At 39.1% G+C, this 14,460-nt stretch overlaps 2 protein-coding genes across 3 annotated transcripts; both read right to left on the reverse strand.

Annotated features, from left to right (window-relative positions):
- Nucleotides 1-254: 254 nt before the first annotated feature.
- On the reverse strand, nt 255-2,699 carry plaat1l (phospholipase A and acyltransferase 1-like). The gene is made up of 5 exons (XM_086069356.1): nt 2,563-2,699; nt 2,360-2,498; nt 1,134-1,222; nt 904-1,068; nt 255-770 (listed from the first exon to the last, which is right to left on the reverse strand). Exons 1-5 carry the CDS (start codon nt 2,569-2,571, stop codon nt 705-707), a joined length of 468 nt encoding a protein of 155 aa, XP_085925482.1. The 5' UTR covers nt 2,572-2,699; the 3' UTR covers nt 255-704.
- Nucleotides 2,700-2,858: 159 nt separating this feature from the next.
- LOC147180015 (zinc finger protein 513-like) lies at nt 2,859-12,712 on the reverse strand. Of its 2 annotated transcripts, XM_086069015.1 has the most exons (6): nt 12,353-12,712; nt 9,849-9,968; nt 9,654-9,779; nt 9,096-9,575; nt 7,326-7,516; nt 2,859-5,777 (listed from the first exon to the last, which is right to left on the reverse strand). In XM_086069015.1, the coding sequence occupies exons 1-6, from the start codon at nt 12,390-12,392 to the stop codon at nt 5,181-5,183; spliced, it is 1,554 nt and encodes a 517-aa protein (XP_085925141.1). In that variant the 5' UTR covers nt 12,393-12,712; the 3' UTR covers nt 2,859-5,180. The 2 variants fall into 2 exon arrangements, with proteins under 2 accessions (XP_085925141.1, XP_085925142.1); XM_086069016.1 differs by lacking the exon at nt 9,849-9,968.
- Nucleotides 12,713-14,460: the final 1,748 nt, after the last annotated feature.

Below are 14,460 nucleotides of genomic sequence, written 5' to 3' on the forward strand. Positions count from 1 at the left end.
ATACAGACGGATGAAAAGATGACCTTCTATAAATTCAACAAATAAAAACATGACAATGAAAATCATTCCAAGTACACGATACAAAGTAGTTTTATTTGACCCCCCCCCCCCCACAAAAAAAATCATGCGTTATATTTTTTCTTCAAAGGGAGCAATCAAGATGCTCAAATAAAAGACAAAATGGCTTAAAGGGGATGTCAACCTAAAACTGTTCTTTACAATAATAAGTTTTATGCAGCCCCACTAGTCCAAACACGGCATTCTGATCAATATATTGCGTTTGTGAAATGTGAAATGTGAAATGTGAAATATGAATTAAGCAACACAACCCACCCAGTTATAGCCATCACAGGTGTGGCCATTTTGCTGTCAACTGAAATGAAACATTGCCTAAAAGGCTCAGACGCTCAGGTAACAACCAATCACGGTTCACCTGTTTCCTGAGTTTGGTCATGTGATGTTAGGAAGCTGAGGTGTGATTGGCCTTAAGACATCTAGTGTTCATATTTGTGGATAAAAATTGGTGGGTTTTGCTGCTTAATTAATATTCCACAATCATAATATTGATTACAATCCCGTTTAGACTAACGGGGGCCCGTACAACGTATTGTTGTAAAGAAAATGTTTGGGTTGATTTCTCCTTTAATAGTGTAGGGCAAGTTTTCTAATCTTGTCAATATTGTTGCAAATAAGATGAAGCATTTTCACAGTTTCTTCTCCTCAAACAGCTTCTCCCACGCAGGCTTTATGTGCTTATAGATTCCCTCAATCTGCAACACACACACACACGCACACACACACAACTGTAATTGTATGACTTTCGCCTCTTTTGATGTTGAGCAGCCTCACATGGTTGCACAAACATATTTGAGTGACATCATGAAAGCATCGAGTGCTTTGGACCTGATTAGACTTTTTGACTCCGTATCTAAAGAGCGTGGCCTGGTGCTCGCTGTTGTGGAACAAAATGTCAAAGGTCACTTCCTGTCCCATCATGTCATCGATGGCCTGTTTCACAACGCTGTGGAAATCTCTGGCCGGGAAGCTGTCATCCAGCATGTTGTTCACCTAAACAGCGCAAAGAGTCATTTGCATGTTGACGCCGCACTCATAGATCACGTGAACTATATCACCTTGTACTTCTTCCCCAGCAGCTCGATGGGATCTATTTTGACTTCGGAACGTAGGGCCCGGCCAAAGAGGGGGAGCTTGGAGTCAGAATCTGTAATCGTAATCGTAATCCTTAATTAAAAGGGTAACTTGAACTTCAAAAGCAAAACAAATGCGCAAATGTACAGTTGATTTTTGTGGACATACCGCTGGATTTTTTAAAAACCTGATTCATCAACTAATAAATTCTACTTTTTTTTTGACAGATTAATTAATTATTAAAAATAATTACTTACAGCACTAGTTTCTTTAGACCATAGCATATTTTCCCTCATAGGCTTGTGAAATGTGGTGTCTCTGACGTGCTTCTAAATGCGAGTCTTTGACCACTAGATGGCGCTAGGGATCACTCCCTTTAGAAAATACATGTACTGTGTATCTATTTTTAGATGAGCCGGATAATTAGTACACAGTTAATCACGTGTGCAAGTCTTTTGAGCTTTGTTGTAATGTCTTTTATCTTTATGTGGCTACATTATGTGCTGAGGTGTATTTTTTCCATATCCCACACTGTGCTCCCCCATAGGGCAAGCATAGTTTAGGAATGATCTCCCTCCCTTTCTCATTGAAAAAATGGAGGTGCTGCCTGGCGTCTTGTCAGGCCTCCCGTTCCACTGCATTTAATCTGAGTTGGAATATGATTTCTTTTTCTTTCTTTTTCTTTTTTTTAACTCATTCACTGCCATAAATTCATTATAAATATATATATATATATTATAAAAATTAGGGGCAAGAGGCGATTACATTTTTTTATTGTAATTAATCTCATGACTTCACAAATTTTACATCTGTTCTAAATGTACACTGAAAAAATCCTAGGTTTGCATACTCTTGTTAACAAAAGTGGGGGGGGGGGGGATGTTAAACTAATAAAAACAGCTGAAATAATTTTAGTAAGTAAGTTTATAACCGTTAATGGCAGTTAATGAATAAAAAAAAAAGAGAAAAAAAAATTGGGGGCGTCAGGCGATTAAAGTTTTTAATCGTAATTAATCACATGACTTCACTAGTTAACTTAATCACAAATATATCTGTTTTAAATTCTAGGCTTTCATACTCTTGCTAACAAAAGTGGAAAAAAGTGTTAAATAAAAACAGTTAGAATAAAATGTTGACGTTTATAGCCGTCAATGGCAGTGAATGAGTTAAACACGGGGTATGCAGACTTTTTAAATGCGCTAGTCTGTACCTCGAGATGTCAGGTGAGCCACGTAGCGAACGCCGTCCCTCTCCCCGTAGTAGATGGCAAAGTGGGAGAAGTACTTGTTCCTCGGATACTCCACGATGTCACCAGGGAACATCTTTGCTGGGTAATGTTTCGGCAAAGACTGGACGGACAAGAGACATCAATTTGTTGTCTCCTGAAAAAAAAGAGCAGCTTTGTTGGCTCACCTGGCCCATGTTTTCAAGCCGTCAATGCGCATCTGTTGTGGTTCCAGGCTGAAGTGGCAAATTGAGGATGTGTCAGTCACAACATGGCAACCCCACCCTGGCCATGGTACGACATTTGTTTACGGCCACAATTGTATCTTAGTTGATGGCTGAGTGCTCTTCACACTGCATGCGAAGCAGATGTTTCCTGCTCACCGGGTGAAAACAGGAAGTCACGTTTTACATTTTTACAGTAAACTCATCTCGCACAACACTTTAAGCATCTTAATTTTTATTCAATAAAAATGCTCGTTTCTTTGGAAAATGACATCAGAATGTATCAAAGGTGGACAAAGATCGACATCAATATTACAAAAGGCAGCGAAAATCAGACACAACTGATATCAGCATTACAGTCTTTCTGTCTTTCCGAAGGCACAAGAATTCAAGTGTTACCTGAGATGCACTGAAAGAAGTCCCAGACGTTTCATATCAGTCTCCAGTCTTATTTGTCTCAAGGTATTACATTACGTCTTGGGCAAGTCAAGTCACCTTATTAATATCATGTGGTCGTTCGTCGCAGAGGTAGAAAACAATAAAGTCAGATCATCTCATTATTGGATCATTTAACCCAGGAACGGGCAATTTTAATGCTGCAGAAGTCCAAATGGGACCACACACTTCGTAACCAGATGTGTGTGTGGGGGAAAAGGCATTTTAGATATGGGCAAAATACTAGGGGTGTGCCAAAAAATACATTCTCATAAGAATCGTAATTCTCATTTAGTACGATTCAGAATCAATTGTAAATGTCCCAAAATCGATTTTATTTAAATTATTTTATACTGTCTTGCCTGTCTGTGTGTGCCTTTATTTGGAGCGCTGTTCATGTTGTACCCGGTTTGGCCACTGAGGGGCAGTGTGGTTCCACGCGGTCTAATACACTGTTAAGTTGTAGCCACATTAGAGAGTAGAAGGAAAAAGTCAAGATCAAGTTATTCCAATAAAAGTTGTTTTTTTGCAGTGTGGAGTCGCTCTTTTGAGTGATAAAAGTGCAGCGAGTAGCGCGCTAATTAGCATTAGCGAGTCAGACTGGAGTAGATCATTACAATTCCTTGCACATCTATAGATTGAAGCAAAAATTGTCAATCAAATCATTTTGAACCAAAAATCGATTCTAAATCGAAAATGGATTCTGAATCGAATCGCAGACCTAAAAATCGGAATCGAATCGTGAGACATTCAAAGACTACAAAATACGTGCATATTGCTGGTGTTGGGCCAAAACCTTGTCCTTCCAAAATTGTCACTTTTCAGGAGATCCCCAAAAATGTCATGTTAGTTCAACAATGCATCATCAAAGAGAGCAAGGCATTTTTAATATTGCAGCTTGGTCAATAATTTGTAAAAATGACACCTACACGTGTGGACTGCGTCCAAAGGTATACGTTTTTGAAAGATATTAAATTGACCAACTTGTGACTTGAGGCCAGTGATATGTACAAAATGTGTGTTTTTTATCATACATTTCTCTTTATATATCCACATACTGTATTTATTTTCCAGTGCAAAGGGGTCACTTGCATAAAAACGACCATTCAAGGAAGAACTAATTTTGTGTGTTTTTTTCCCACATTCAACCTACTCAAAACTTTAATGTTATTTACAGGTACTATGTCCTGCATATCAATCCTAATCCGCAAAAAAAAAAGATTAGGCCTACTTTAGCACTGTAGACTCACTGTGGCCTATAATGACACCTTTAGGCGTTTCCTGAGGGTGCAAAGATGGTACAATGCAAAGACATTTGATATTTAAATTTATGCAAGCCGTATGGGTCGCTCATCTCTGATCTAACCTTAAGGTACAGTTTTGTGTTCAAAATAGAACCCCCCTTTTTTTTGCAATGTATGGGGAACACTGCACCATTATATTGTAAATGAAGAAAAATGGATCACATTTCACAGAAAATAAAGAAAAACAAATATGGGTGTGTTCGGGGGGGTGGGGGGCGGTTTAGTATAAGCATTTTTTTTCCAACTTCAAATATTTACTATACGAAAAGTCTCCAGATGACGACAAAATCATCACCACACATCAACACAAGCCCAGCGGTGTTGATTGAGAAGGATTTCATGTGTATACATCGTCTTTATGCAGTGTTTATTTCTGAATGGAAACTCAAGAGCCCGCCTTTAAAGTAACTTAAAGTAGTTACTTTCATAATTGAATAACTAGTCAAGTAAATAGTTACTTTTTCAGAGAACTATAACTACTTTTCAAAAGTAACTCGAATGGACACATTTTTTTTTAGTTTGGAATTGAAATTACCTTTTTAACCTCTTTTACTTTTCTTATTTCCCAGTTCCTTTTATTATATTGTCTTTTAGCTGTTTTTGCCTTTTTATTCTGCTTTCTTGTAGCTGTTTTTAGCTCCAGTGTTTCCTGGGTGCCTTTCCTCACATGGTTTCTCTGTGCCCCACCCCATGTTCATGTATTTATTTACTTATTGGGGGTGGGGGGGGGGGGGAATTATGTGTGTGTTTTCCTATTTTTTTGTATTAAGGATGTTTGAATTGTTTAGCACCTTGAGTTGCATTTTAAAGTATGAAAGGTGCTATATAAATCAAATTGATGGATTAACTGCGTCCTTTGTTCTCCCGACTCCGTTTGGCCCAGCCGAGGCCGTGCCGGGCCAGCGCCCGGCGCCGGCTGACCGCGCCATGTCCGTGTTTCCTCTGATGGCGTTTGTAGTTGTCCAAGTGCCCCGTGGTGTAGTCGCACTCGGCGCAGGCGTACGGCTTCTCGCCAGTGTGTCGCAACATGTGCCTCTTCAAGTTCATGCTCTGGTTGCACGAGTAGCCGCAAACGTGACAGTGGAAGGGCTTGGCGCCCGAGTGGATGCGCTCGTGGCGCCGCAGGTTGGCCAGGTTGCCGCAGGCGTAGCTACACGACGGGCACTGGTACGGCTTCTCGCCCGTGTGCACGCGCAGGTGCCGTTTGAAATTGTCCGGGTGGGAGGAGGTGTAGGAGCACTGTGGGCAGCGGTGAGGTTTCTCCTCAGAGTGGATGTGGGCGTGGCGGGACAGATGTTTGGGGTAGTGGGACAGAAATGGGCACCGAGGGCAGCGGTAAAGCTGGTTGCCACGCTGGTGGGACTCCAGAGGTCCAAATTGACTCCTTGAACAATCGACGCCATCTTTGAGCGGCCGGTCCGACGAGCAACGATGGCACACCTGAGAACGAAAACAAGCTTACAAACAAGGTCACAATTTTTTTGCGGTGTTACTGGGGGGGCTACATAGGAAGGAACACGCACTTCCTAACTAGATGTACAACAATTAATTATAATTATATATAATTATAAATAAATTATATATATATATATATATAATAATAATAATTATGGACAAAATATGTGCATACATGCAAAACACTTGTACAATAAAATATTTTTTCCCCAAGTTTTTATACTCTTAAAAAGTATATAAAAGTGGAAAAATGTTAAAGTAATAGAAATAAATGTAAGCATATTTTAGTTATTGATTAGTAATTTCATAATAATTCATAAAATTGAGTAAAATTTAAAAAAGATGTACTATACTGTAAAAAAATCGAGTGTGATATTGACTTGTGTTTAGGTCATTTTCTGCCACAAGGTGGCATCATTGCATTTGTAAGACATTGGTGACAAATCAGTGCATTTTTCTTTTCTGTTTCTTATCGTTCTAATCTTTAACATGGAGTAACTTGTGAAATTCTGCACATTTTTAAAATTGTAAAATACAACTTGACAGAGTCTGCACAAATATATTATTATTAGTGCTAAATTTTGATGTGGACGTGTCTGCTGCATTGCGACTGGAATTCCCCCAGTAAAGGCTTTCCAAGTAAGGGAAATTATTAATCAGGCGTTAAAAATATTAGTGGCGTTAAAATAACTTTAAATTAACGCACTCATTTTGACACCCCAAGTTTAAGGCAAACAATAACCATATAATATTTTTATTTTAAATTGCTATTCAAATATGGTACAAAACTGCGGAACAAGAAATCAACATTAAGTGCTAGAACTCATTTTGTGCATTTTTTTCACAAACATCAACTCATTCAAAATCTGATTATTTACAGGGCAATCTTTGTTCTAAAATTACTCTGTATACATTGAAGTTCTGTGAGCAGAACTAAGCTGTGTCTGGCATCTAGTGGTGAATGGTGATATTGCGACATAAAACTGCAGTCAACCCGTTCACATCCGCAGTTTAGCACCCATTTTTCAGTTGTTTATTTCATATTTTGGATTTTTTCCCCCCCAGAGAATATAAAACAATTATTTTGTCACACTTTTTTCCCCCCTTAATTGTGCTGCATTCAGGTATGTGCGGCGTGGCCACCTGAGGGCAGTAAAAGACAGATTTAGCATTTATTGAGCCTTCCCAAACTCCACTCAGCTCAACAGTACGGCACTAATATTCGTGCTCAGATATCCGTTGCAGCAACACATAGATGCCAATTTCTATCCCATGTGTCTTTAGTTTGCCACTTTATGTTAGCATTCGGGTAACAGAAGGCTATCTTGTTACTTTAAAATGTTTTAAGAATCACCTTCATGATAGTTTTAGATCAAATATGACAACAAGTGTTTTAAATTGCAAAACTTCACCCGTTTGTTTAAATCAGCACTTATTTCACTATTATTATTTTTTCAGCAGCACGTGTACAGTGTTTGTATTTTTACCACCTTTTTACATATGAAGCAAAAGATCCATTTGCCGTGAACACACCTGTTTATGGCTATCCTGGCCGGTCTCCATGTTGACGGCGTCCAGGTCAGCCTCCTCCAGCGTGAGGCCGCACAGCCGGCAGCACAGCGGGAAAAGCGGGACAGGCAGCGGGCCAGCGGGGGAGCTCAGCCGAACCTCAGTCTGCAGGTAAGCCGGCTCCTGAGTAACTTGCAGCGTCAGGTTCGAGACGGCTAGGACAGGACAACCATGACGAGGTGAGGAAGTCGACGCTTTTTTTTTGTATTGTTCATCTCTGAAGGGCAATTTGCGCTCTAGAATTCAACTCATTTCTACTCTTGTTGTACATCATACACATGAGTGATGACTGCGTGATTGGGCCAATGTTGAGCTGTGTGGGGAGCAGTTACTGTAGTTAGTAGTTGCCTTAACTAGCATCTTTCTAACAAGTTCAACTCGCTAAAATGTTATTTTATCCACAGGACTCTACATGCTACTAGCGATATTTAGCATTTAGATTGATTTTGATGAATATTTTTTTTCAAATTTGATTGCCGATAATAAAGCAATTTAAAACTGCTAACTTCATAAGACTAGTCATTTAGATTTTTACTAACTTTATAAGAGATGCTGCTGACCTTGGAAAGTCTTTGCGTTTGAAATCTAAACTAAGATATGTAAAAATATAAAGGGATACTTTACTAATTTTGCAATTTTCAGTCGTAAAAAGTTAATATTTTGTCTATCATGAGTTGATAACGTCATTATTTTTAATGTACAATTAACCTTTAACTCATTCACTGCCATTGACGGCTGTAGACGTCAAAAATTCCTTTGAACTATTTCTATTATTTTCACATTCCCCCCCCCCCACTTTTGTTAACAAGAGTATGAAAACCTAGACATTTTTTTTATTGTACATTTAGAATAGATATAAAATTTGTGATTATTTGTGAGTTAACTTTTGGAAAAAAAGATTATTAAAAATTAGGGGTGTCAGACGATTACAATTTTTAATTGTAATTAATCGCATGACTTCAATAGTTAACTCAGGATTAATCACACATTTTATATCTGTTCTAAATGACAATAAAATAATTATAGGTTTTTATACTCTTGTTAACTCATTCACTGCCATTGACGCTATAGAGGTCAACAATTTCAGTTTAACATTTTCCCCACTTTTGTTAACAAGAGTATGAAAACCTAGAATTTTTTATAATTATTGTACAATTAGAACAGATACAAAATTTGTGATTAATCGTGAGTTAACTAGTGAAGTCATGCTATTAATTATGATTAAAAAATAATAATCTGACACCCCTCATTTTTTAATAATCTTTTCTTAAAAAAATATATATTTAAAAAAATAATTAAAAAAATTTATTTTTTACTAAAAAAAGATTTAAAATGAGGAATTGTTCATAATTAATCCCATGACTTCACTAGTTAACTCACGATTAATCAAACATTTTATATCTGTTCTAAATGTACAATAAAAAATAATAATTCCAGGTTTTCATACTCTTGTTGACGTCGATAGCCGTCAATGGCAGTGAATGAGTTAAAAAGGCATTTTGCCACTGGTTATCAAATTTTGGACAACTTTACTTACTGTTTTTCATTTAACTTCTTAAGGCACGCTTATGACCCTGGTAGTTGAACTTTTGGTCAGAATTTTCTAACAAAGACTGAACTGAACTGCAAGGTGGAAGTGCTAACCACTCGACCACCATGCTGCTTTCCAATTCCAACAAACATAAGGACATGAAGATTTAAAAGTGAGTGAATAAGCGATTCAAAATGTTCTACCTTTTTGGCTTTTGCCATTCACTTTTCTCCAACCATCCTCGTCCCTCTTTGTCCGATGATCCAGCGTGTGCATGCGCTGGTGCCGGCGCAGGTTGCCAAGGGAACCGCAGGCGTAACTGCACCGATGGCAGCGGTACGGTTTTTCTCCCGTGTGCGTGCGCGCGTGGCGCTGCAGGTTCACAAGCTGGATGGAAGCGTAGGGGCACACGGGGCAGCGGTATGGTTTCTGGCCGTCGTGGATGTGCATGTGGCGTTTCAGGTGATTGGAGTAACGGGAAGTGAAGGTGCACCGTGAGCAGGAGTAGACTTTATGAGGAAGGTCGCCAGTTGCGCCCAATTGACTTCCACTTCTTTTCTCTCTGTCGGACGCACCGCAGAGGGATCCGTCAGCCATCTTGGCATTTGACACCTGCGTGGACTTGGAGGCAGCACCCTGGACACCCCTATCACAGGTGAGACAGTAAAGCTCTGAGTCCACTCCTGCAGGGGAGGCAAATCATTCTGATGAAGTATGTGTGATGTCATAGTGAAATGCAACAGGGGAGGAAGTGAGGTTACCAAGATCGAACCCGGCTCCCGGTGGCGTGTCACAGAGTTGACCACAACTTTTACATGAGAGGAATGGTGGCAATCTTGCGTCGGTTAGCCCTGCGGACTCCTCGTCCGCACGGAGAGAAAACAGATCTGATCGTAAGACAAGAAACACTTTAATATTCTGGCCTTAACAATTTGTGTTGCGTGTACCTCACTGACCAGAATCTGCGTCTAAACTCATCATTTCAGAGTTGCCAAAGGCCAATTCGCCACTCAGCAGAATGTCATCGTCCAGAATCAGACAGCCCGTGTTGCACGTCACGCTATCTTCCAGCTCCACTGGGAACAAATGATGTGCATCGCGTTTTATCTTACCACTGTACAAACTTGGAGCCCCAGTAAAGGGTCCGACATAAGACTTTTGAGAGGCCCCCATTAGCTAAGTCGGGGGTCTGCACTGCAACCTGCAGCTCAGGAGCCAGATGAGGCTCTTTTAGTCCCTCTCTTCTGGATCTCTCAAAAGTTTGTATTTATTTGCATTTTTTAGATTAAATGTCCTTTAAATGACTTAATGATTTAGAAAAATTTAATATTCAAAAAAATGAGACGAAAGGTAGATGAAAAAGTTTTTTTTTTTTTAGTTTAAAAAAAATCCACAAATTGTCCATAAAATGTCCAAGAAAATTACTATTAAATGTGCACAAAATTGTCATAAATTTCAGATTTTTTTTGTTGCAAAAAGGCATTAAAAATGTTGGGGGGGAAAAGCCATAAAATGTCCAAAAGGGAAGAGAGACAAAAAATTACCATATGTCCAGAAAATTGCCAAAAATGTCATAATTTTGACCCAAAAAAAGCAGAAAAGTCTGAAATGTATGAAAAATGAAGTATGGGAAAAAAATGTCCAAAAAGTGTCCATAAAATGTCCAAGAAAATTACCATTAAATGTCCACCCAATTGTCATAAATCTCAGAATCTTTTTTTTGCAAAAAGGCATTACAAATGTGGGTTTTTTTTAAACAATAAAATGTAAAAAAAAAAAAAAAAAGGAAGAAAGGCAGAAAATTACTATATGTCCATAAAATTGCCCAAAAACTCATAATTTGGACAAAAAAGCAGAAAAGTCTGAAATGTATCAAAAATGAAGTATGGAGAAAAAAAAAGTCAAAAAAGTGTCCAAGAAAATTACCATTAAATGTCCACAACATTTTTATAAATCTCAGGAATTGTTTTTTTGCAAAAAGGCATAAAAAATGTAAAAATAAAAATAAAATGTCCAAAAAAGGAAGAGGCAGAAATTATCATATGTCTATAAAATTGCCAAAAATGTCATAATTTTGACAAAAAAGCAGAAAAGTCTGATGAAATGTATGAAATAAATATATATATATATATATATATCCAAAAACGGAAGCCGAATGGCTGAAGAAAATGAATCTCAAAGTAATAATAATAATGCATCAAATGTATATAGCGCTTTTCTAGACACTCAAAAACTCTTTACAACACAATGGATACATTATTCATGCAGTCACACATCCACACTGTGGTGGCTACTTAAGTAGCCACAGCTGCCTTGGGGCAGGCTGACGAAAGAAAGCGAGGTTGGCAAGGTGCGCCTACTGCCCCTCCCACCACCACCACCAAACATTCGCACCTTCCATACACCGGTGTGAGTAGCAACACATTGGTGTGTCAAAGTGCCTTGCCCAAGGACACGACGACACATGACTCAGGGAGAGCGGGGATCCAACAGCCGACATTCTGGTGACTCAACGACCGTCTCCACACCCTGAGCCACGACCGATAAAGTATTGGATACTGCATATTTTTCTGTTATGGTGGAGCTCCAATTAGCTCTTGTGCACTCAGTACTAATATTAAACTAACACGCTGTTTCGTTCATCACAGTGTTCAAATATTTTGCGGCTCCAGACAGATTTTTGGTTATTATTTTGACCTAAAATGGCTCTTTTGACAGATAAAGGTATTGCTGACCAATGAGCTAAGCTGTGGTGGCGTTGTTAGAACTGGCAGTGTCCTCCATATACAATAAATCCAAATGCTTATTTCATGTTTACCATCTTTATACATACAGTTTAAGCCTTAAAAAAAATGACCTCTGTATGTTTGGTATGTTTTTTTCAGGCAGTATTTTTATACGAGACACTATATAAATAAAAAAAGATTTGACTTGAGAGTATGATTACAAGGCACAGGAAGTAAGAAAAGACAACAGAGGAAACCAGTGAGGATGTGATAAGTGAAGAGGTCAAAGTCAAAGAAGGAAGCACTTTTAAGTTAAGTTTGACGCACTGCTGCTTTTCCAGCATTGAGAAACATTCTGCCAAAAGCTTCATTTTCCACCCGCTAAAATACTCTCCACATTACATATAACATGCGAGCAGAATAAGGCAAAGCCAAATAGGAAGTGATGAAGAAAAACAAAGAGGAGGAGGGTCAGGTACGGAAGTGGAAACAGGAAGAAGTGTGAAGGACAGACAACGTTCAGGTCAGGATGCGATAAAACACAAAGAGGAGGAAGAGCAAGCAAAATCAACAAATAAGTTGGACCAGTTCCTGTTCCATGAAACCACTATCAACTATAGTATAGCACTATAGTGCAGTATATAGAACTTTTACAAAAAAATAAAAAATAAAAAAACACCCCAAAGTTGTATTTCTTGCTTGACACAAAAAGACAAAACGGGACAAAAACTCACATTTGACGGGCTGCGGGTTGGATTGCTTCCTCCGCGGCATTCTTGCCTCCTGGTCGCGGGGATCCTGTGCAGGAAATTCGGCTTGACAGCTGCCAAACGGCCCCGTGGGTTCGGACCGTCAGTTCGCCTGCCTGGCTGCGCTGCCCGCTCACTGAGTGCCACCATCGTCATCGTCATCGTCATCGTCATCGTCATCGCCGACGTCACCTCCCTCCTTTTCCTCTCAAGGAGCGACGAACAAATCGTTGTCGGCACGACTCCAGCCAACGCGGCGTCACAAGCGAATCTTCTTGTAGCTTTTTTTTACACAAGGTGCCGCACATCACTGACAGCACTTTGGTTTGTTCCGATACTTTCTCCATCCCCAGCATAGACGGAGCCATCTTGCTGAACACGCAACGCAAACTTCCACGCAACATGACAACATTGAATGGAAATTGACATTTGCGGGAGAGAGCGCACCAGGAACGAAGTCCCGCGCAAATAGTTGTCACGGAGAAAAGGTCGCCTTGGTTTCAGAGCAGAGCACTTCTGTTGCCGAACGCGCGCGCGCGCATGCACGCACAGTTGACCGCCCGGTGGCCGGTGAGGCTTTCTTTGGATGACGTCACTGAAGACAGGCGGACAGGCGGAGTGGATTGTGGCTGCTGTAGTCTGTGCGATGTCGTTGAGTAAACAAACGCAGTTGTGCATTGGCATACGAGTTTAAATTGTTCCCTGTGACACTCGTAAATCAAAACACTCTTTGCTCTCAATGAAAGGAAATGCCAGCCCCTTACCACAAAAAATAAATAATATATATATAAGAAAAAATAGAGCTTTATAGTATTGTACTTCATCCAAAAACATAACATAATTAAATAGAATAAAAAAGTTTCTGCATCATGATTTAAGGCATTGTGTTGCTGGAGTAGTGCCTGCCTTGGCCACTGTGAGGCAGTGTAATACAGTCATGCAGTCAAATGAAGAAGAATACATCTACAGCTAAGTGACTACTGCTAAGTAAATTTCTAAAAGTATTAGTAACGTTTTTGTAGAAGACATTAGAATCTACTTTGAGAATTGCTATCTGCCCTAATGTGCTGTACATCATTTTGTGTTCAAGTGTTGCTTAAAGTGTTCTAAAACCGCGACTATCGATGCTAGCATGTCAATGGCGTTTTGCATTGTTTGTTAGCATAAAGCTAAGTAGACTCCTAGGCAAAGCTGTGTGGTTGCTTTACACACACACGGTGCAATTGTCTGTGCTTTATTTTTATTTTGACAGTAAACTTATACTGGGAGTGGAATTAAAAAGCACAGAGCCTCTTTCTTTTTTTAATGAATTGTTCCCTATTTACCAAATTGCTGCTAACTGTGAGGTGAGTTGATCTGAATTCAGTTTTTTTTGTTTTTGGCAAAGCATTTTTATTTATGACTTCCACATCTTTTAACTCATTTACTGCCATTGATAGCTATAAACGTCAAAAAATCATTTGAACAATTTTTATTTTTTTTAAAAAAAAATTATAAAAGAGCTCAGTATTGTTCATTCGGTAATGTCATCATCATTGCTCTTTTTTTTTTGTAATATATTTTATATATATATATATATATATACATATTTATTTATTTTTTGTATGTGGGTGAGTATGTGTATGTGCGTGCATGCGTGCGTGTATTTGTTAGCTCACCAAAAACCTATTAGAAAAAAAATCCCATACCGTTCACCTAAACCGAACACCGCCGTCAGGAGACCCAAGGGGACCAAAGAAGGAAAGTGAAATCCAGCACCGACCAGACACCACCCACCGGGCCACCCACCGGAATTCTTCCCCAACCCCCAGAAACATCTAAATAAAATAAATGTTAGCTTGTGCTAAATGCTAACCTATTTGACATTAGAATGTATGAATATTCTGGAGGTCAGAGTCCAGCACATTTTTGGCAGCCTCGTTGCCAAGTTGTGGGAAGAGAAACTGAGTGTTCAATCCGTTATATGTAAATTAGTCAAATTGGGTCGCCAAAACTTGACAAAAAGTAAAATAAAAAAGAATATTAAATAAAGAATGCCTTGCTCATGGACACATTTTGGGAAATAGGGAGCTCACACAAGCTTGACATGGTCG

Source organism: Leptonotus elevatus, chromosome 2 (genome assembly GCF_054856555.1).
Source record: "Leptonotus elevatus isolate MCC_2025b chromosome 2, RoL_Lele_1.0, whole genome shotgun sequence".
NCBI lineage: Eukaryota > Metazoa > Chordata > Actinopteri > Syngnathiformes > Syngnathidae > Leptonotus > Leptonotus elevatus.